The sequence below is a fragment of the Lepus europaeus genome, chromosome 17 (genome assembly GCF_033115175.1).
Source record: "Lepus europaeus isolate LE1 chromosome 17, mLepTim1.pri, whole genome shotgun sequence".
Classification (NCBI taxonomy): Eukaryota; Metazoa; Chordata; class Mammalia; order Lagomorpha; family Leporidae; genus Lepus; species Lepus europaeus.
Genome location: NC_084843.1, coordinates 60,007,839 through 60,031,693, shown reverse-complemented (window position 1 = coordinate 60,031,693; position 23,855 = coordinate 60,007,839). Strand labels below are relative to the sequence as shown.

At 47.6% G+C, this 23,855-nt stretch overlaps 1 protein-coding gene across 1 annotated transcript in view; it reads right to left on the bottom strand.

Moving 5' to 3' along the window:
* Window positions 1–5,152: 5,152 nt before the first annotated feature.
* The window catches only part of SGPL1 (sphingosine-1-phosphate lyase 1), a 48,487-nt gene continuing 29,784 nt past the window's right edge, over window positions 5,153–23,855 (bottom strand). The window contains exons 5-15 of the mRNA XM_062215386.1: window positions 23,575–23,722; window positions 20,533–20,609; window positions 19,069–19,197; window positions 12,884–12,972; window positions 11,157–11,262; window positions 10,389–10,487; window positions 9,535–9,684; window positions 8,052–8,290; window positions 6,848–6,994; window positions 5,875–5,995; window positions 5,153–5,428 (exon numbers count right to left, since the gene is read on the bottom strand). Of these exons, the coding sequence (XP_062071370.1) occupies window positions 5,288–5,428; window positions 5,875–5,995; window positions 6,848–6,994; window positions 8,052–8,290; window positions 9,535–9,684; window positions 10,389–10,487; window positions 11,157–11,262; window positions 12,884–12,972; window positions 19,069–19,197; window positions 20,533–20,609; window positions 23,575–23,722 (1,446 nt within the window). The 3' untranslated portion in view covers window positions 5,153–5,287. The remainder of the gene's footprint in view (window positions 5,429–5,874; window positions 5,996–6,847; window positions 6,995–8,051; window positions 8,291–9,534; window positions 9,685–10,388; window positions 10,488–11,156; window positions 11,263–12,883; window positions 12,973–19,068; window positions 19,198–20,532; window positions 20,610–23,574; window positions 23,723–23,855) is intronic.

Below are 23,855 nucleotides of genomic sequence, written 5' to 3'. Positions count from 1 at the left end.
ACTCCCCAACTGGCCGCAACAGCTGGAGCTGTGCCGATCCAAAGCCAGGAGCCAGGAGCTTCTTCCGGGTCTCCCACGTGGGTGCAGGGACCCAAAGACTTGGGCCATCCTCTACTGCCTTCCCAGGCCACAGCAGAGAGCTGGATCAGAAGTGGAGCAGCCGGGTCTTGAACTGGTACCCATATAGGATGCCAGTGCTTCGGCGTTAACCCACTGTGCCACAGTGCCGGCCCCCCAAGATGAGACTTCTAACCCTGGTGGTCTCTGTTGTTTCTTAGAACCACAGCAAAGGTCTCACGGCTCACCTGCTGCACTCCACAAGGGAGAAGCCAGAGGTAGAGTTTAGGAGTTGACAGGCTGTTGACCGTCTGAGCAGCAGAGGAGCTGGTTCGCGCAGGTTCCAGCCAGTGACCCTGGCACAGGATGTGTGCACTGATGAGCCATGGCTGGCAGGAGGCAGCGCTAAGGGCAGCCAGTGTGCATGTCACATCCCTTCCCCTCATGTCACATATGCTCTGATACAGAGGTGGACTAGCCCTTGTCCCAGCTCTCACCTGTGACTAACCTCAAGCACTGCCTGGGTACTACGGAGACTCATAAATACCAGGGTCATTTGGAGCAGGCGTCTGACACTGTCACCAACAGTCAGCCGGGAGTCTGTAAACTCCAACCACGGCCAGGACAAAGAGGTTGGTGACTGAGAAGCATACTGTCAGGAAGAGTAAGGATAGCAGGGGGGCTGGCCCCTGCAGCTCCGGAATCCCATATGGCACTGGTTCAAGTCCTGCCTGCTCCACTTCCAATCCAGCTCCCTGCTAATGCACCTGGGAAAGCAGCAGAAGATGGCCCAGGTACTTGGGCCCCTGTATCCACATGGGAGAAGTGGATGAAGCTCCTAGCTCTTGGCTTTGGCTTGGCCCAGCCCTGGCCATTGCAGCTATTTTGAGAGTGAGCCAGTGGGTAGAAGATCTAACTCTGCCTTTCAAATAAATAAATAAATCTTAAGGAAATAAAAGAAAAGATAGCAGGACACCCCCCCCCCCCCGCCAGCCCATATGCTAGTAAAAGATTGTCAACACCTATGTTGATGGCAACACCTCTGCCAAGTTCAGCATCCACAAGAATTCATCCCATCTGCTCTGTTCTTACACGTTTCTAAGTGTGCTTTGATCTGATGACTGGGGCCTAGGGGACACGTGCAGAGGTACAGACTGCACTGTTATACCACCTTCCTGCTTTACTATGGATCAAAAATTGAAAAATGCCAACACAGGTGGCACCACAGTTGGGTAAAGTACCTTCGTGTGGGACAAAGACCCAGGCAACACATTTAGAAATAAATAGGTTTATCCTAAAATTAATCCAAATAATTAAGATTAGGGGGAGGATTTTTTTTTTTGACAGAGTGGACAGTGAGAGAGAGAGACAGACAGAAAGGTCTTCCTTTACCGTTGGTTCGCTGTCCAATGGCCGCCGCGGCCGGCATGCTGTGGCCGGCGCACCGCACTGATCCGAAGCCAGGAGCCAGGTGCTTCTCCTGGTCTCCCATGGGGTGCAGGGCCCAAGCACTTCGGCCATCCTCCACTGCACTCCTGGGCCACAGCAGAGAGCTGGCCTGGAAGAGGGGCAACCGGGACAGAATCCGGCGCCCTGACCAGGACTAGAACTTGGTGTGCCGGTGCCACAGGTGGAGGATTAGCCTAGTGAGCCGCGGCACTGGCCAGGGGAGGATATTAAAAAAAAAGATATGACAATGAGGAAAGCGTAAAAGAAAACAAGGCATGGATACTCCAAGAAAAGGCTCTCACTAAGCTGGCTTTGGGGCCAGCACTGTGGTGCAGTGGGTTTAGCCACCTCTTGAGATGCCAGCATCCCGTATCAGAGCACCAGTTTGAGTCACAGTTCCCTGCTCATTGTGCCTGGGAAAGCACGGGAACTTGGGCCCAAATACGTGGTTCCCAGACCCCCAAGTCAGGGAGTTCTTGGTTCCTGGCTTGGGCACGGTTCAGCCCTGGCTGTTGCAGCCATCTGGGGAGTAAGCAGGAGATGGACTCTCGTTCTCGTTCTCTCTCCTCTTTCTCACACACACTGCCTTTCAAATAAATAATCCTTTTTCAAGATTTTTTTAAAGAGGCTTTTGCCCATCCGGGTGGTAGCTGGCTTCCGTGGTGACTTGGGCCACTGCTAGGTCTAGCTGAAAGCTGCTGCTGGCTACCAAGAACCAGAAAGAAGGCGATGGGGCTCAAGGCTGTAGGGAGCAGACGGCTCTGAGATGGGCCAGCCTTCCTGTGTCAGCCTACCCTGCCTGTTTCTCTGGGCTTACAGACCCTCAAGGATCCAGACCATGTGGCAGGACCTTGAGCAAAGGCAGCAGTCCTGGGCTTAGTTCTGGCAAAGCCTGAATGGGAATGTGTTGAATGACGGCCCTTAGACCCGGACTCACTCTTTGGAAAGACTTCTTGTTTCTAATTCATACCAGAACAAGACGCCCAGCAGCGGCTGTGGGTGTGAAGGTATCTTAAGTGCTCTATTAGCCCCCAGAGCAAATGCAGGGATCAGTCAGCGGCCTTTGATTAAACACAGTCGTACTGCCCAGCTGATCAGAGATCACCAAGAATGGCTCAATCCATCAGGAAGTCGCGAACGGAAGTGGACACTGAAAACGGCAGAAAACAAAGGACAGGGCCCAGGTCCTGGGGTTTAAGGGCCTCAGTTCTAGACCTCCCTAAAACAGGTGTGCCCACCACTCCTGGTGTGAAGATCAGTTCGCAAGCTACCTATTAAAATGCATGGCCATGGACTGCTACTCACTGTCTGTTAGCCTTCCTATCTGGCCACGCACAACCATTTCACCACCAGGAGGCGCTCTCTCACAGCCCATTCACGTGCCACCACCATCCCATTTGTGATCTCTATGCCCAAATAAACCAACAAATGCAACCATCCACAACGATTTAATTTGAGACATTTAATTATTTAATTGCTTTTAGAGATTATTGCTGCAATTAGGAGGGGGGCATGGAGAGAGAAAGGGAGAGGTTAGAGAAGACAGAAGATTTAAAAAAAGGTAAGTACCATTTTCCAAGTATAAAACTGGCAATATTAAAAGTCACATGGCAGTATATTCACATGACTACTTCTAAAGCAGAATCAAAACAGTACAGTTTTTGCAGAAGCCAGAGGGCCATCTGCTAGCAACATGATACCACTGAGACACCCCACCCACCCGTGCCATAGCCTGGGTATGACTGAGTGCATGCACACACACATGGACACGCACCAAGTGGAAAGCCTGCCAAAGCATTAAGTCAATTTAAGGCTCTTCATCATAAAGTGGCTACAGTAGGTCCCTTTGAAAAACATCACCACCCCGGGGGCACCAATGCTGTCACCACACAAGGACGCGAGCAGCTCAGGAGTCTGGTTCTGGGGAGACACTGGAAGCGTCCGCACACTTAGGGAACATGCTTCTCCACTCCAGCAGCTGGCAAGCCACGGTGATGTCGTCAGACCTTGTCCAACACGACGCTCTGGAGACTCTGAGACAATCCTTGCAACAGGTCTGACCACAGTCACTCTCAGGCAGGCGCCTGCCAGTTCAGCAACTGTGCGACTCCCACATCCTAAGGTTCTCAGCCTCTCCGTCTCGCCATCTCTCCACCTCTCTCTCTCTCTCACACACACACACTCACTCACTCCAGCTCTGCAATGACACGTCCAGCTAGTCACAGTCCACAGCTGAGAAGCGCAGTGCTAAAGGACAGTCGGACAAACGTGCTAAGGAGCTTAAGGAACAGTCTGGTAGCCCAGGCTCTCCCAGCCAACATGCCTGGGGAGGCAGCTTGGAGAGGCTGAATGTGCCAGAGTCCCTGAGGGAGGTCTCTCCTCACTTGTCCTAAGCTCTCCCCAATCCAAACAGAAACCTCGCGAACGGGTCCACTCCCCTGGGGCCTGCTCACTGCTGAGGAGAAAGGCACATGATATGATGTCATTACAGCAGGACAGTGGTTCAACCCGGATCACGGCCCCAGACAGGGAAGAAGAGGGCAGGAAGTGGGTGCAGGGTTGGCCCTGCCCCTGCACCACCCTGAGTCTTAGGGAAGGAATTCCAGGCTCTAGGCCACATGGCTACTTGCCATCAGCCTTCCTATTCCAAAATGTGTAGCTTTGCCTGCACTGCTCCCTTTTGGTCAGGGCCCAGCGGTCCAGCGCCTGAGGTGAAACTGCCGTAGTACCTCTGGAAGCCGAGCAAGGGGGAAGGGCAGGACAGGCACACTAACGGAGAGGAAATTCTCCTTGCCACGGGGCTCTCCCACCTCTCCTCACACCCCCCTAGGGTGAGTCAAGGCCACTTGTGGAGGGGCTTTGCGCTGCTCCCCTCAAGCAAACATATCCTCAGGACATGAGGGCTTAAAGCAGGGAGGACGGGCAGACCACCACCAGCTTTAGTGACCCACATTTGAACCTGTGTGCTCACTCTACTGGGATGTTCAGAAAAGGACAGAAACTAGTCTGTATTCTGCCCAGGAGGGGCTCCACTTGGGAGGCAGCGTCTTGCCAGAAAGTCCCAGATCCTCTGGAAACCATGTTCCCATCCTGGTCCATGAAACTAACGGGAGCATCAGTTCTGAGTCTCCAATGATGATGGCAACAAGCATCAAATGGGGCCTGCAAGCCCAGAAGAGGATCACCGGCCCACCACAAACCCTGCCGTGGGAGACTGGGCCGACGGCTGAACCGCCCCCGTCCCAGAAGGGAACAAGTGAAAGAAGTCACAAAGTGACGCTGACACACACAGCTAAGCTACCCTTGGACAGAGCTGGAGAAGCCTCCTGCTTAGAGCGCCCACGCTACCTGGGAACCACCTGTGACACGGCTGCTCTTACTGACTAGCTGAAACGTGCATGACCTCACAGAGCAACCCTGCCACTCTCGCACACTGGAGCCCAGCTTCCCTAGGGAGTCAGGACAGGCCAGAGCGGCCACACGGTGATGAAGTGAAGCTGACAGTCAGAGAAGTTAGAGAAGGCAATGATTACAGTAATTCCTAGGGCAATGTCTGTAACAAGGGCAAATCCATTATATGACAGAAACCTCTGGGGCATTTAAATTAGAAACCATAGAAGGATAACAAAAAGAGAGACAAGAATCCTGAGGTTCAAGCTGTCTTGCGGTCTATCTGGTTGTGCTCTGGGCCAAGACCAGAGGTCAAAGTTGTACATGGCTATTCCGTACCCCCAGAACCTTCTGAAGGCCAGAAGCCCCTGGGGCTAGAAAGGGTCCAGGCTCAGCGGGGCTTTGGAGAACCATTCATCTGGGGGCCCTGGGTCACTGTGTCTGTGCTGTACAGGCTGTTCAGGAAGACCGACGTCAATTCCACAACCAAATTCCTGTCGACGATTGCCTGGGCCATGCCGTAGATGGCACCCTACAAATCCAACCAAGAATCCATCATTAGTGACGACACATACACAGCAGGGACAAAGCCATGGCGACAAGCCCCTTCTCCTCCGGTCCTAGAGCTCTAGGCATCATTCTGGCAGAAAACCGGCTGGCACAGTCTATTTTTCACAGGTTCTTTCCACTCTCCCTTCTTGCATAAAGTAACTACTCCATGGGATTTGCTATCGAAAATTCCAGAGAAAATTATTGCCTTTCCTGTGTCTAGTCTGCAAGATGTTTATATGTCAGTTACCTCACTGAGGCTCCCAGCGACCCTGGGAATGGGGAGGCACAAAGTACCAGCTCCAATTAACGAGACAGGCTAGGGTGAGAAGGGCAGGGGCAGGACGACGTTCTGGGCCATTCGATTCCTTCAAACCTGCACACCGACACCTAACTTTGCAAGGAAAAGCAATCTCCGAATGTCCTTACCATTCCTGTGGTCTTTGCTTTAGGATTCTTCATGATTTGTGTGACAGACTCCCGGACGTCCTTCAGGAACTGTATGGCTACTCGCTTCCGGGTGTGTACTAATGTGATGCAGAAATGAATACTACGGGAGAACAGAGAGCGAGACAAACCTTGAAATAAGGCAGAAAAGATGTTCCAAAATAAAGCCGCCCCAAATGCAGGAAATGACTGGCTGCACACTACTTATGACAGGTTCCTTCATCTGCAGTGCTCCCAACCGTGGGAATCAGGGGGCTCAAATCCTGGGCTTGATCCAGGGCCTCTCAGCATGATCAAGAACCACAACTGTTTTGTCCTGCCCCTCCCCTCACCAACTGTCAATTACTGACCACCAATGGGACACTTACAGGCCACAGCCTCGAGGGAAGAGGACTACGTGGCTGCAGTCTTGCAGGACTTCAGGAAGGAACTCTAACTCGCTCTGGAGTGAGGACTGGGTGTACACAGATGTGCAGAGGAAGAGACACAGTCCAGATGGGACTGGCAATGGCACCAACATGTACCAAGCTGAGCTGAACAGAGACACCGAATCCACCCTCCAGGCACCAGCGAAGACAAGGCTGGAGAGGCGCCTGAGAGGACGACAGCAGGCCTGCACGACGGCAAACCTCTGGAGTGTTTTCACAAGCCATGACCCAGGAAGTGAGTTTTTGTAAGAACAGTCTGACTGCAGAGTATACAGAGAGAGTGGGAGAAAAATCTCAGCTGACTATTGGTCTCAGGAGGCTACCACCTAATGCTGCCAGAACTAAAGGTAACAGTCTCTTCTCTATAACTAGTAGCTCCACGTGGCAAAATGGAAACCTGCAGATACTACAGTTGCTACCAACGTGCTGGACTAAAGCAGTCAGACCATATTTCAGGCTTCCTACTTAGCTACTCAGGTTCTTCAAGTCACGGAGTAAAGGAAGGCAAAGCGGCTTCTCCAACTTACCTGGGCGGAAACTGTAACTGGTTCAAGTTCCACCCCTTAGCAGTCATCATGTTAGAAAGTCGGAAGATGTCAAATTCTCGGGAGCCCAGAGCAATGACTGACAATTGAGGATTCCCAAAAACAAAGATGCCTTTGATATTCTCCAGTCTTAAACAAATAAAAGGAACAAAAAGGAAATTCAGCCACATACCGTCCTCTGGTTATAGTCTCTTTAATCATCTCCAAAGTCTCCCTTACAGTACAGTGCAACCTTTGGGGGCTTTGCTGTTCTCATTGTCTAAAATAAGGAGGCTAGGATGGGACCAGTGGATATTGTGGAGATCAGAATCACAGACAGAACGTTAACAATATTCCAAGGCCCAGCCCACCCCCATCTAGACCTAACGAATCCAAACCACTGGCTTCTAACTTGTCTACTCAACTCTCAAGTTAAACTCCCCTAGGGACATCTGAGGGATTAAAGATATAACAGTAACAACAACAAAAAAAAATCCCAGAAAAACGATTCCTCCATCTCTGTAGTGGTTAAAAAAAAATTATACATGTAATCCCTAAAGCAAGAGCCTGTACAGTGGTTCACAACAGAGGGCCCTCGTGGAACTGCACGGGACCTTTTCCACAGGAGACAGGACTACATTCTGAAACAGCGTCTGCTAGTGATGTCCTAACAGACACATCAGACAGAGCTGCAGCCACTTCTAGCGTTGGCTACCCACCCCCCCAACCCAGAAGCCAGCGTCCTCCTCTCCCCTTTCCTTCTGTCTCATTTCCAGTCTCTGCCGACCCCGGTGACTCTCCAGGTGGTGATGCCTGCTCTAGTGCCATCAATGTCTCCTGCGATCTTACTAGAAATGGAAACCTTCAGACCCTCTTCCCAATCTAATGAATTAGAAATTCTAGGAGCAGGGCGTGAGCCCTCTGGGTGATCAGGAAGCACACTCAAGTTTCACAACCACTATCTTAACCATTAGACTGTACATCAACAACAGGAAGAGCTACCATTGTTCAGAGGTAGCCATAGAGACAGGAAGATCTCCAAAAGACACCCCGCCTCTGAAGATCACTTCTAGACTGTGTCCTAAAACGTTTGGTCTATCAGGAGATAGCAAATGACCAAGGGTCGTGAGAACATGACCAGGTACGTGCCTTGAGCCCACCAGCAGAAAAAAAAAGACAAGGCAGAATTCAAATCTTGCACACATACTCTGACTTGAGGAAGCGAGCAGTTTTGATGATCTGCTTAGTAGATTCAACGTAGCCGTTCTCCCCGAAGTACATCAAGGCAGCCCAACAGGCTGCACTGATGCCCCCAGGCCGTGAGCCTGCGATGCTTGGGGAGGCATAGATGCCGCCCTGCCAATCCGTACTAACGAAGAACTGGTAATTCCTGTACTTCTTCTCACTGTACAGCACCACAGAAGAGCCTTTGGGGGCGTAGCCATACTGAGAAAAAGAAGCAGACAGGTCAAAGTGTGGTTCTGTCTGGCCAGCCTCTCCCAGAGCCCTCTTCATGCAAAGTAATGCCGACTTAGCTGCAGCTGCCCTCTAACGTTTCTCACCCACGTTAAAGACAAACTCGGAATACCAAAGGGGACAAGGAAGTTAAGGGATGGAGTTTAAATTCCCTGTTCAGGAAGAGGGAGCTGAGGCCAGAGCAGAACAGCCCAGTTAATGTGTGACTTAGCCCCTCCCACTCCTAACATGTGGTCTACCTTACTTAAAATGTTTTTCTGGGATAGTATGTCCAGATGGAAACAAGGATAAATTTCCACTGAAAGCAAAGAAAGACTGCACTCAAGTCACTTGGAGCTACTAAAATTACCACCTTTTATAATTGTGCTTCTTTTTAAGACCATAATGGTACTCAGAATCTAAAAGCTACTTAAACCAGCTTTGAAATAATGCATGTAGCCAGTTTCTACATAGAAAAGCACCCTCTGAGTAACTCCTACAGAAGCTAACGTGGAGCTCACGTCATTCCCAAACCACATAAAACGGATGGCTGAGGAAAATGGGCAGGGGGCATAAGGCAGAAAGTTGACTGAAAATTTTTTGCACATCATTTAGAGTGTGAAAAGCAGGTCTCTACTATATTCTAGTTTCAAATGCAATCCAGAAATGCAGTCAAAGCAAGGCAGACATAATGCTCCATCCACATGGGGACACACTCTCACAGGAGCTTCCACTGCCTGGACCGCACCTCAGTGCACCAGGGATGGCAGGCGCGGCGACTTTGAACATCCTAGGCTGGCCGTTCCTGAGCACACAGGTTCTTCCTTCTGCCCAAAGGACTCTCCACCAGCACGCTCCTGACCACTCCAGCTCAGGAGCCACAGCGCTAACACCCACCCCTCAGGAGGCCCAGGGTCATCCTCACTTCCTCTTCCTCAAAAAATCCCAAGGCCCCAGGCAACTGTGCCTCAGAAGGGCCACTACACTAGCTTGCCCAAGCTACACACGATCAGTGCACACAGAAAATGTCTTGGCCAGTGGGAGATAAAGGAAACTTTTCACTGTTACTGGTCACCTTTACCCCTGTACCCCATCACCTAAATTAGCTGACCTGGTAAGAGCAAAGAGCCAGACTTCATTTTATACTCTGGGGGAAAGCTATGCCTAAGAAGTTTATCCTCTCAATAACAGTGAAAACAATCAGCTGCTCACATTCGCCCTCCTCCTTGGCTCACCTTATGGGTATCAGCTGAAATGCTGGTCACACCTTCCACCCGGAAGTCGAATGGCTGCTCCAGTGGGTACCCTGCTTTCTCCATAAAGACGATGAGGAAGCCGCCCAGACATGCGTCTACATGCAGAGGGATTTTGTATTTGACAGCCAGCTGGGTCCAAAAACAAACAACATAAAAATACTTCATCTCAGACCCCAACACTACAAATTCTTCAGAACACAGCTGGTTAGGGGACTATAAACATCAGGCTATTTTGTCCCAAGTTTCCAGGTTTTAAACAACTGGCTATTTTTAACATTTCTAGCAAGGTTTATCCTTGAAATATATTTTGTCTGAAAAATAATCCATCTGCAATGTGCTATCTATTTGATATGCATGACCCCAAACTCCCCGCAAAATCAACTAGGAAACGGGTAGAGCTCTGATGGAGGCTGCCTCTGGAAGGGAAAAAGGCCCTGCTTTGGTCACAGCAGGAGAGGGGAGGCGGGGGGTGGGGTGGAGGGGTTGGGGTGGGGTAGTTGAAGGTGCTGTGGAAGCCTGCCCCACGTGGAACACCACCCTCCTGGGGCATGTTCCTAAATGCAAATTACTTCCTGAACCTGCATCAACAAGTCAGTACTACTCCAGAATAGTAGTATTCTTCAGCTTAAGGGAAGTTCTAGGCTTGTGAAGGAGGCTAGGTAGGCAGTGGCTCCCAACAGAGCTGCAGGGCTTATCCCAGTGCTCATGGGAGCTGTTCTCACGAGGATAGTCAAACCTAAAATCAAACCTGCTTCTATCTGCCAAGCACAGCACCATTAGTCTATTTTAAGATCTCAATGTGACTATGAAAGGAGCCCATCTCCCTGACGTACCTTGGCCACCTCGGGGATGGGATCTATCACGCCGTGAGCAAACTGTGGAGCAGAGCAGACGAGCATGGCTGTGTTCCTGGAAATGGCTCTCCTCATCGCCTACAGAGTTAAGGTGCAAAGCAAACTGAGAATCTGCTTGATAATCACTCTCCCCTTTGGCTGCCAAGAGCACTCTGGGTAGCAAAGCTCAGAGCACCCATCCCGCCGATGCCCACTTCTTCACCACTCCAACCTGGCCGAAGCCTGTGCCCCTATCATGGGGCGATACAGAAGCAGGGCCAGAGAGGTGTGTTTGGGGAGAATTGTCCGCAAGCAATACCACCAACATTGAGGGGACGAAATCAATACTGAGCTCAGGGGCAGAAGACTCAGACAGACTCCCAGCCCCACAACCAACCAGAACACCTTGTGAACTGACGTCAATCGAGCTCCTCATCTGTGAATGGCTCAAGTGTGATCCTGACAAACCAGGCAGTTCTTCCACACAAATGTGAGGCACAAAAATAATGACTACCAAAATCGCATGGAACCAATTCAAACCAATCAAAATTACAGTGAATCTTGGGCAAGTCAGTCCACATCCATTTTAAAAAGAGAGAAAGCAAAGGAAAGTGATGAAGCTGAAAGCAAACCCAGGCCTTTCCAGCCCTGAGTCAGGATTCATCAACTACCGAAAAGGCGGCAGCCGCAGGGGGTCCCCAACGCCAGCAGCAACCACAACCCAAGTCAGAGAGGCACCTCCTGCCTCTCGGGCACCAGGGGACTCACCCGCACATCCACCTCCATCATCTTGTTCAGCGGAACCCGCACAATCTTCATGCCGAAATAGCAGGCTGCCTTGTCAAATGCGGCGTGAGCACTCTGGGGAGCCACACTAGAGGGTTGGGTGAAGGAGAATAATGGAATTCAAACCAAAATGGGATTCAAAAGTGGACACAGTTGGCAGCTAAATTAAATTGCCAGGAGTAAACTTCTGATTCATTTCCCCCAAACTATTGTACGTGTTCACCTACTGGTTTTCTGTGGAAACCTTTTCCCTACTAGTTAGGAAATCATTTTAGCAAAAAAGAGAACTCAGAAGTATTTTCAGGGGCTGGCAATGTGATACAGAGAGTTAAGCCACCACTTATGACACCTGCATCCTCTAGCAGAGTGCCAGTTCCAATCCTGGCTCCAGCTCCCTGCTAATATGCCTGGGAAAGCAGCAGAAAATGGCCCAAATACTCGGACCCCTGCCATCCACCTGGGAGACCAAGATGGGGTTCCTGGCTCCTGGCTTCAGTCTGTCCCAAACCTGGCTGTTGTTGCCATTTGGGGAGTAGACCAGCAAATGGAAGATTTCTCTGTCTCTCCCGCTCTGTGAAGTACATAAATAAGTAAATAAATGAATCTTTTTTTTTAAAGGGGAGTATTTCCACACCAATGGATCCACAGCACAAATGAGGGCTGATGGGAGGAAAATTCTAGGACAGAGCACCTGGATGACAGCAGCACAAGGTAAGGGTCCTAACAGTCGGCTGTTGAGAGACAGGCACCTCAGTGAGAGGCGAGCGTCCTGACAGAACACACGCCAAGGCAGACGCAAGGCTGCTGGACAGGAATGTCACCGCGGCAGCCAAGCATCACAGCAGCTGTCCCCTCGGTGAGACCATAGAACCACAAGAAACTCCAGTCCTCATTTCTCCTATACCACTTGTAAGTAGTATTTGAAGAGCAAACAGAGTTGGGAGGAAATGTGTGCTTCCAGATGTATCTGTTACTCCACTCCTGTCATGAGTCTGTTCCCTTTAGGGGAAAACAGCTCATCTCCATTACCACCGAACAAGCACCAAGACCCAAGACGCAGAGAGACTGGAGAACCGAGTTCCTCTCCTAGGCCAAGTATGAACTGTAGCACGGGACTACGGGCCAAACCCCTCCGTCACTGCCACTTGTGGGAAAAGCACTAACCCAAACACACAGTGTAAGCACACTGCACATGAGAGGGTCTGGAGAACATGTCACCAAACACCAAAATATGCCCACAGGTGACCAAGTGGGTAAACCTCAGGAAGACTGCTGAAAGTTCTGCACAGAAGAAGTGTTTAGAATACAACTTGCCGGGGCACCTGTAAGCTCCCTGTGGAGCCTGTACTATGGAAGGAATGCTCATTGAACTGAGACAGGCAGAGCTTTCCTTAGGCTGCAGAACTGACAATATCACAGGATTCAAAGAGCGTTCTAACTCTGCCACTTTTGGGAAAATGATGTCACTCCGGCTTGGAGTATATGCCAGGGATAAACGCTGTGCAGCTGGGAACAATCTTGAAGAATAACTGGCCGACCCCTCCAGAACCGTGCTGCACGAGGCCAGAGGGGCCAGGACAGGAGAAGAGAGAACTGGGATTGCCAGAGGAGGAGAAGGAAAGGGAAGAGAGACGATGAGGCTCAGTTTCACACAGCAATGCTCCAAAGAGGCAAACCCAGAGTGGGGGAGAAGAGCCAGGCATACATACATCTCTGGAGTTTTGATCCCCTTCTCTAGAGCCAGGTCCCGATAAGCTTTGCAGGCCATCAGTATGCTTTCTGTGCCCCCTGAGGTCACCTATAATGAAGAAGAGATGCCATCTGTAGGGCTACTTAGGGACAGATACAAGCATGCACTTCCTGCCCTGACCTTGACAAGGTTGGATGCAGAAACAGATGAGGACTTGGGTCATGCTGCAGGGCAGATGTTGCTACTTCTTCCAGGAGGAAAATTTGGCTTTGTTGGCTAAGTCCGATCCTGGCTCAGGAGAAGAAAGAAAAACTACTAAGAATGCGCAGACGCTCTGCACTGTCTGCACTGTCTGCACAAAGGCACACCTGCCCAGCTCCACCTCCTGACAGCCCACTCACATCTCCATGTTAATTCTCCCATTTTCAGACAGGATAGCACAAGCCACTCAAAAACATCTGGATTACTGATTTTAATCTTAATTTCTTAAAGCTTGTTGAAGCATCATGTGAAACTGTGAAGTTACAATTTTAGTAAGTTATGCAATATATTACAAGATCAAGAAGACTTTCAGACTTTCTGAAGTGAACTTGCAGTTTTGACAAATTTGAATGCCAGAAAAACAGAAGTTTCTACTTAGAAGTCTGTTGTCTTACTTATCTGAAATCAAAACAAAAATCCTACAGTCTTTAAATGAAGTGAAACAATTCCCTAAAGCTAGGCCTTGCCTCTCTGACAGACGAGTCCAAACAAAAGATGCAGAGTGTGTTCCTCACTGACTACAAACTCATCAAGGTGGATATCTGTTTGTGATATTCCAGACCTGGGCTGGGAGCTGACACCTAACAGACCCAGCCTCCATCGACAGTTCTTGATGCCAGACTTGACTCTCAGTAAACTGTGATCAACCAGGCACATCAGAGCCACCGGCTGTCTTCCCATAATAACCGAGAATGAGTGCTTTCAAAACAAAAAACTGGGGCCATCACTGTGGCATAGCAGGTAAGGCAGCTTCCTGCAGTGCCGGCATCCCATCTGGGCACTGGTTCAAGTCCTGGCTGCTCCACTTCCAATCCAGCTCTCTGCTATGGCCTGGGAGATCAGTAGAACATGGCCCAAGTCCTTGGGCCCCTGCGCCCACATGAGAGACCTGGAAGCAGCTCCTGGCTCCTGGCTTCAGATCAGCTCAGCTCCAGCTATTGAGGCCAATTGGAGAGTGAACCAGTGGATAGAAGGCCTCTCTCTCTCTACCTCTCCTCTCTGTGTAACTCTTTCAAATAAATAAATAAATCTTAAAAAAAACAAAACGATCCCTGAACCGACAGCTTACCACCTCTGAAGAGTCACACTCTCAGGTAACTTTTTCACTTTACAGTTGAGAAAAACGAGTCCTTCAGAGACAAAGTGATTCACTTGATGATAAACAAAACTTTCTAGGTTTAGTATTATGTAGAGCTTACTATGAAATGGAATCAGAAAGGATTATTGAAAAAACATCACTAGACACAAAATCGCAGTCATCAGAAGTTATATGGAAGATCAGCTCAAAAAAGTTAAGTCATTTCTGGACTCCAGGAGTCTTCATGAAACATGTGGCCATCACCCACAAACCACACACTAGACCTGGGCATGGGGCACTCACTGCTGGCCCCTGCTTTCTGTCCTAGAGAAGACAGAGCACTCACAGCTGAGGTCAGCTCTCAAGTCAGCAGTGTGTCCTCTGGTTCAGGGTAAAACCCCAGAGATCACATGAGGAGACAAGCCAGCTGTGCAGAAGGCTGGGGCAGCACTGCGCATCAACCTCCCAGCAAAACTCCCCTAAATCCCAGGTCACCCACTTCGCACAACCCGTTATTAGGTCCAAAACCAGTCAAGTCAAAAGGTGAATTCCAGTGGATCTTCAACTATAAAAGCAAAAATACCTAATTCTACATTCCCAATCCTCTCTTCACCCCATCCCCATGTGCAAAAAAAAAAAAAAAAAAGAAACTTACTGAGGTGAGAAAACAGTGGCTTCAGTAGCTACTTGTTATTTTCAACTTTCTTCAGAGGGTATTAAAACACTAACGTATGTAGTTCAGAAAACAAAAGCAGCACATGACCTACTTGGCAAACTTCCTTTCAGAGGCTGTTGAGACCTGATGGCACATGCCAAGAGGGTTTCCATGGCAACCTGGTGTGTTTTAGCATATGAAATCATCATGGTGACTGAGGAAGGAGCTAAAAGAAACAAGGCTTAAGAACCAAGAATGAGAGGAGCTTAAGATGCTCACCCCGCGGACAGTGTAAAGACTGCCCAGCTGGTTAGAACTGTCTCCTGGCTTCCCACCTCTGCACACTGAACTCTTATTTCACCAAAGAGGGGCAGGGATACTAAAGAGAGACAGACTCAAATAACAGCAGAGTCGACAAGCAACTATCTGAAATGACTGGGTCTCAGACTCGTCCCTTCTCCAGTACCCACTAAAGATCACAAGGAGAGAGACAAGGTTTAACTGCAGCCATGCAAAACCCCCACAGGGCTGGGCTTCTTCTGGATCAAGATGGAAGGTAGAAATTCCTTCATGGATTTTTCTCTCCCTCAGTATCTGAAATACTGAGGGGGGAAAAAAGTTGAAACCTGCAATATTGACAACCAAATAAGGAAAGAGAAATAATCTGATACAATAAACAAACACTGGCAAGCAAACAAACAAAGAGAAACATTAATGCCCAAGGAGCACAGAGGTACAGCAACACAGAGGTCATCGTCAGGCCGGAGAGTCAACAAATTCCCGAGGATTCTCACTGACACCCTGCAAACCTTCAGAGCCAGGGATTCTCACTGATACCCCGCAACCCTCAGAGGAGTCAGGGATTCTGACACCCTGCAAAACCTCAGAGGAGCCAGGGGCCGCTCACTTATGTTCTTCCTCTTCTGCTTGGTGAATGGTGACAAGGCTGCTAGGTAGGATAGAACAAAATGGGGAGCGAGAACTGCACTGACATCCAGAATGAAGACCTCAGGGATACAGGATGAACTAAGACATAATCAGTGGTCACAGGGTATTGGTTCTTCAAACTGGGCAGTGTACTCTAATCCTGCTAGGTTCCCACAGAGGCTCACACCAGGCCCAGAGATCGTCAGGCAGACGTAGCACTTAGCGGAATCCTGCCCCAAACCACTTACCGTGCATCAGAACAAATGGGACACCTGGAGAGGGCCACCGCGGGATGAGCTAAGACGAAGCATACTGAAGGGGAGGCAGTGCTAGGTAACATGCAAAATTAAAGCCCAACTTGAAGGAAACAAGCTAGGGAACGAAGTGCTCCCACTCTAGGACAATGTCATAAGAACATGAATTCATAAGAAACCAGAGTTCAAAAGACTGGAGAGTAAACCAACAGAATGAGAATACAACCTACAACAACAAAGTAGCATATGTACCAATACAGAACCAGTAAGTACACTAGAAACAGAATAAACAGTTAAGGAGAAAAATACTTAGAAAAGGTCTGAGATACATTTAGTGAACGCAGATTTTAAAAAGACTGAAAGATCAATCCATTCCCCACTGGGAGAACTGAGTACACCTGGCCAACCAGAGACAGCCCCAAGGCATTTGTCACAGAAGGACCAGGATGACTGGAAACCTGTGAACTCATACGAGCAGCTGAGTAACAGGAAAGACGTGGGGAGAGATGATTCAGGGTGAAGAGGGTTTTCATATCTACAAAGGTCTTTGGTCGGGAAAAGCAATTATGGAACTTCTATCTCCAGCAATATAGGTTATATTTCTTGAGCAACTAAAAAGTTTGGTAAAACATTTTTTCAAATAATTTTTTAAGGGACTGGTGCTTGGCAGCTAAGATGCCAGCTGGGGGACCAGCACCATGGTGCAGTGGGTTAAGCCATGATCTGCAATGCCGGCAGTTCAAGTGCCAGCTTCTCCACTTCACTTCCAATCCAGCACCTGGGAAAGCAGAAAATGGCCCAAGTCCTCAGGCCCCTGCACCCACATGGGAGACCCAGATGACGCTCCTGGCTCCTGGGTTCGGCTTGGCCCAGCCCTGGTCATTGCAGCCATTTGGGGAATGAACCAGCAGATGGAAGATCTCTCTCTGTCTCTCCCTCTCTCTCTGTAACTCTGCCTTTTAAAGTAAATAAATTAATCTTAAAAGATGCCAGTTGGATGTCCATGTCCCATATCAAGTTCCTGGTCTAAGTCTCAGCTCTGCTCCCATTTCCAGCTTCCTGGTGGTGTACATCCTAGAGGGTAGCACAGGATGGCTCAAGTAGCTGGGTCCCTGCCACCCCCACGGGAGACCTAGACTGAGTTCCCAGGTCCTGGCTTTGGCCTGGGCCAGCCCTGGCCATTGCAGGTGTTTGAGAACTGAATTAGAAAATGGAGAGAGCTCTCTCTGCCTCACAAATAAATACTTTAAAAATATTTTTTCCATGAACTAAGGAATATACTAAATCCCCAAACAAAGCAATGTCTATAATCCTGCTTGATAAGTGATTATCAAAGCTAGCTTTCCCCCTGAGGATGGTGCCAACCCCAGGAGACCTCAAACTCCTGTGCTCACAAAGGAACAGAATAGAGATCAATGATAAATTTAGGGCCTGCTCAAGGTATTAAGTCTAACAGGGAAGAAATCACTGAAAAAATCCACCCTCCTTGGAGTACTAGAAATAAACTCAACTTGCACCAAAAAGGATAACAAGAAAAACTGCTGTTCTCAACCCTGACATTCAGGTAAAGAAGAATAAGACTCTATCAAGGGTGTGAAAGATGACGGCCTTTAGGTGGATTTGTGGTCTGGTCTACACCACCTGGATGTTACAAAATGACAAACTGATTGACACAAACTGGGTCCAAGAGAACTCTAGTGACTGGTAAAAGTCTTCAAAAATCTCCTCTAAAAGAATTTAACTTCAAATGAGGCCTCAAAGAATCCCTATAAGTTCCCAAGAAAATGTGTGGGTCATACAGTTTAAAACAATAATAGGTACCCGTATCTCCATCATGCTGCTTTCCCATTACACACATTTTTCTGCATCAAATTTTTCTGTATCAAAATAAATTTTTCTTATAGTTCCATTTTCCACAAACCTTTTGAACTACTCTTGTGATTTACATAGTTTAAATGGAACTTGGGCTCCATGGACAAACAGCAGACACTGTGTCAGGAGCAGGAAATATATCTGGTGAATCTGGAATATTCTGCCCAAAGAAGGCTTCCAAAGCTGACCTGGGTCACACAGAAGGACCCGGGAGCCACAGTGAAGATGCTCCTGCCTGGTCAAAGATGGAGACTGACGGTCCAAGTACCTGGGCCACTTGCCACCCATGTAGGAGATCCAGATGAAGCTCCTGGCTCCAGGCTTTGGCCTGGCCCAGCACTGGTCATTGTGGCCATTTGGGGAATGGACCAGCAGATGGGACACTGATCTCCCCAACCCCATCTCTCCATCTCTTTCTAACTGTGCCTTCAAAATAAATATTGGATTGTAAACATGTGTGAGAGAACTAGCACCTCCGGGTCGCCACCACAGCACACTGAGTTAAATACAGTTACACTATACAAGCTAAGGTTTGGTTTTTTTCCCTAGAGAAGGCAATGTCAGTTCGCAGTGACAAACTCAAACAGAAGTTTGTCCACCACAATTCAGGAAAACAAATAATGATATATTTGAAAAAACAGAAGAAACAAGGAATCCTCCTATGTGTCCTTAAATACAGTTACACTCTCTTTCTCATTCCTGATGCCAACTAAATGAAGTCTGGTTTACAGCAAAATAATAAACTTCCAGCTCAAGTATAATAGTTTAGCAAAAAAGACTGCTAGGTAATTCAAAAAACTATATACAGATAAGTAGCTGGTAGGTAGTGTGTGGGTAGGCAGGGGAGAAAGGAAGAAAGTAGAGAGTAGATGAGGTAAAATATTTATATTTGATGAGCCTAGGGTGGTTTTTAAACTATCACAGCAATTTTATGTAGATTAAAAAATTTTTAAATAAAAAGGTAAAGAGATAAAATATCTAGAAAAATACATACCAAAATGTTGATACTTTCTGAATTACAAAATTACAAGTAACATTTTAAAACTGCACTTAATCTGATCTTTCTACAATAATCATAACCTTGTACTAAAATATTTTAAATACACTTCTATTTTAAGCTAAAAAAAGATTATTGCATGTTGCTTGCACATACTTACACACCCACAGGAATCCGGTCCCCCATTGAAGAGGGAACAAGCCATTCTCACAATCTCAGCTTCTATCTTACGCAATCCTGGGAAGATATCTGGATGTAGTGAGTTACTCCATGCAAAGTCTCCGTAAGCCTGCAAAGAAACGCAAGCAGATGTGAGGGCGGACTACACTGGGTCGGACACAGAATCACGCACTGAACCAAACTTTCTAGGTATCAACACAATGCTGGGAACTAGAAAAAGGTCAGATGTTCCCCAACCAAAAAAATCAACATACAGCAGAGGAGACAGATGCTCAAATAAATAAACAATTTGACAATGTGGCACAGGCAAGTACAAATGCAGTGAAAGGCACAGGCTATAACACTAACCAGACCAGTTTGAAGTCACAGCTTTGCCTAGGACTTTTAGTTGTGTGGGTCAAATAACTGTCTGAGGTTCAGTTTCCTCATCCACCAAGAGGGGAAATTATGGTCTCCACCTAGTAGGGCTTGAACAATAATGAAATCACACGTAATGCATGCAAAGCCCTTCCTAGTGTGTGTCCAGCACCAGGCAGCTCTAGTAAATGAGTGCAATACCAGCTTCACGTGCACAGTGCAAAGGGTCTTGAAGAGGGACTAACTCCCTGAGTGTTCTGGGGGTATCTGTCGAGTGGAACCTTGAGAGCAGGGGTTCTTCACTTGGGACATGTGGGAGAACAACATGAGTGGAGTATTGAGTAAAGAAATACGACAGGATTAATGTTTATGTGGCAAATAAAAGCAGTGGTTAATACAACAGGCGGGATCTGGCTCCCGAAGGCCTTGTATTCTCTGCTACACAGAACTTGGTTTCATCCCCTGCATAACAGGAAGCAACTGGAAGACTTTAAGTACAGACACAAGACCATTATACCAAGCTATCGCTAAGTAAAAATGTGCAATACTTAACAAGGTGTGAGCACAGCGTCATAACAATGATAGTGAAACAAAGGCTTTAGAGCTCATCAGTCCAACCTCAATTGTGGGTGATGAAGTAGAGCTTCAAAGCTAAGTCTGATCAGAAATGAAAGAAACTAAAGATAATTCTAAAGTTGACAAAGAATGGTAATTACCTGATATGTGAGACAACTGCACTATCTCAGGTCATGTGACTGGAGGAAATTATAACTGCGTGTCCCCACCTTGTCTCTTATCAATCACTAAGTATCCTACCATTAAAATCCTCAAACGATAGGGCCGCCTTCCCAAGTGACACCTATGAAGCCTGGACACACGTAATGTTACTCCTTACAGACCAAAAGTGTCTTTGACAGCATTACACACACCTGCATATGTTTGGGCAGACACTTTCTGTTTCTATGGTTTTGTTGTAACAATACATTTTCCATATGTCACTTTTTAAACTGCAGAAGTATAGAGGAAGGTCAAGGTCACACAAACCAGCACAGGGCATCTGCGCTGCCCTCCAGCCCCTGCCGCTCACCTTGATGAGCAGCTCAGTGAGCTTCTCCTCGCCACTGTACACTGCTCCAGAGGCCTTCCCTTCTTGCCAAAAGACATCTGCAGAGAAAGGTGAGGGCACGGGTGAGTAAGCAGGGATCACCGGGAAGGCAGGTACTAGCAAAGCAGAATCAGGGGCTGGTGCCGCGGCTCACTAGGCTAATCCTCCACCTGCGGCACCAGCACCCCAGGTTCTAGTCCTGGTTGGGACGCCAGATTCTGTCCTGGTTGCTCCTCTTCCAGTCCAGCTCTCTGCTGTGGCCCGGGAGTGCGGTGGAGGATGGCCCAGGTCCTTGGGCCCTGCACCCGCATGGGAGACCAGGAGGAAGCACCTGGCTCCTGGCTTCGGATCAGCGCACCGCAACATGCTGGCCGTAGCGGCCACTTGGGGGGTGAACCAACAGAAAAAGGAAGACCTTTCTCTCTGTCTCTCTCTCTCTCTAACTCTGCCTGTCAAAAAAAAAAAAAAAAAAGCAGAATCAGGAAGACACCCCTCTGGGTACAAAAGAAAGAAAAAAAACCACCAGTTGAAACCCAGTGGCATTCTCACAGTAAATCAAGAAAGAAAGAATGTCAATCAACAGCTATCACAGTCACATAAGAGGAAAGAAAGCTCATCCATTAGTATGGACAACTGTGTGAAGATATTAACAGCACCTATAGCAAGATAAGAGACCATCAATTAGTGTCAACAACAATGTGGGAAAGGAATAAACAGCATGGAGGCCAATAAAGATAGCACTGCATATCCTCAACTGCCTTCTAACAGCAGGAAAACTGTCCTTTGTCTGCCGCCACTTCCTGTTCTCAGCAGAGCTTCACAGCGGCCTTTTCTGCAATAGCTTCCTCCTCCTCTCCCATCCTAGCCCGTCACAGGAAAGTGTGGAAACAGCGACAAGTAGTCAGTAGAAAAGAACAAAACAAACCAGAGCAGGAATGAATCACAGGCACCCTAGTTTCAGGGGCCCCACAAAACAGCTTGCTTCCAGCAGCTTATGTTGTGTCCTTCAAGATTGCAACAGTCAAGTCCCTGACCAGAATACAAAATCAGGTTTTTCACTTCCTGTATGAGGTGCACCCGGAGAGACATTCTACACAGCCCAACAACCTGTTGATACAGGTGTCTCAGTCTTCTGGCTATAGCACGGCTATGCCCTACTGAAAGTGGTTAGTGAGAAAGCAATCACAGAAACACACCAGCTAGAAACTGCACACACCCATGAGCTCTACCACCAACGATCTGCAGGCTAACGAGAGCAGAAGGTTGAGTAGTGAGCATTTGGACAAATTCCTCATGCTCACAGCAACCTGCCAAGCTCCGGTTAGCTGCCAGTCTGATTTGCACTTTCTTTAGAAGATGCTGATAGGTACCATGCTTGTCTTTGGACCCGCAGTCACCAGCCTTTCAAAAATAGTACACAAGGTTTCATTTCCTGTTCTTTCACTGGTGCCGGGGACAGTGACTTAAAAACTGAAGGGAAGGAAATCGGGTGGCAGCAAACAGCAGCCCTCAAAATCACAGAAATATTTAAGACAGGTCTCAGGGTACTAATCTTGTTTTATGTATTCTATTTCCTAAACTGTGTCTACTTTTGTGCCACCTAATGGCAAAAAACTCAATACACATCAATTAGAAATTTTACAAGGTATTTGCTAAAATGCAACATGGTATCCTCGATTAGATCCTGGAATAATGAAAATGACATGAGTATAAAAACTGATGAAATAAAATAGAATTTATAGTTTAGTTGCTAATAGTGTGCCAATGTTAATTCTTCAATTTTGACAAATGTACCACGGTTATACAGAATATTATTATCAGATGAAGTTGGGTGAGTAGCATATGAGAAATCTCTGTCATCATTCTACTTTCCTTTTTTCTTCTAACAATTTACTTATTTATTTGAAAGTCAGAATTCCTGAATGAAAGGGAGACACAGACAGAGATCTTCCATCCACAGGTTCACTCCCCAAATGGCCACAACGGCCAGGCTAAAGCCAGGAGCCAGGACCTTCATCCAGGTCTCCTACGTGGGTACAGGGGTCCAAGGACTTGGGCCATCTTCTGCTGCTTTCCTAGGCACATTAGCAGGGAGTTGGATAAGAATTGGAGCAGTTGGGACTCGACCGGACCCATATAGGATGCCAGCACTGTAGACAGCAGCTTAACCTGCTACGCCACAGCACCGGCCCCTCTACTTTTCTATAAATCTAAAATACTACCAAACTAAAAAGCTTATTTCTAAAACTATGACTTCAACCTGTAATAAATACGCATGTGTTTGTGTTAGTAACAGCAGCAACAATAGTTAACATTTATTAAGCACTTACAATATGACATGCTCTATCCACCATTTACACTTAAGATCTCATTTAATCTCAACCATCCTTTCAGGTAAGTAGAGACTGTAGACACACAGAAACTGTGGCATTCAGAATTTGAGTAACTCCCCCAAAGCCATCCTTTAAGTGGCAAAACCAGGACATGACTCCAGACTGCTTCTACAGGCTACACTCGTAACACTAAGCTACCTGGTCAATCTATCTCTCCCACCACGATCACAGACATGTGTACCCACACTCACACACTGTACTCCAACATTCTGAGATATATATACAGAGAGAACTGTCTCTACACCTGTGCATACGGACAGATATAAACCTAACACCTGTGTTTACCTTTTGATTATGGAAATACAGTGACTTTTCCTTTGGTGCCTTTACACTGATTTCACAATGGATTCTTTTTTAAAACACATGGATTCTTTTTTAAAACACAAATACACATTTTATTCATGCTTGTAAGAGAAAACAGAACCAAGTTCCACTGTCTAGTATTCGCTTGCCTTGTAGATAAAAGATTAATCTCACATAATTTTTAAAAATATTAAATTCAGCCTGAGAGAGTGGGCCCTCCTGACCATATGCTGGAAGTAGCAGGGATGAGTTAATAATGTTCAAACAGTAAATGACCCCCAAACTAGCCATTTTATGGAAGCAGACCCTGTGCAGGCTGAGCACGTACCCATAGAGCTGTACTCCTTGAGTTTCTCCAGAACTGCAGATGAGCTCAGACCCTGGGAGGGCAAGGCTTTCACATACTCCTTGTCCACTTTCAGGAAGGACAAGTGCTTGCTAATATCATCCTTGGTCTGGTTCAACTTGTCTTCAATCTCCAAAGGAAAGAAAGACAAAGTTAGCAAAAAGTGCAGTACAAAGAACAGAACAAGCAGTTATAATGTCCAGTCAACTGAACTAGGATCGCAGGTTTCTTCTTAAAAACATGTGGTATGGGGCAGGTGTTGG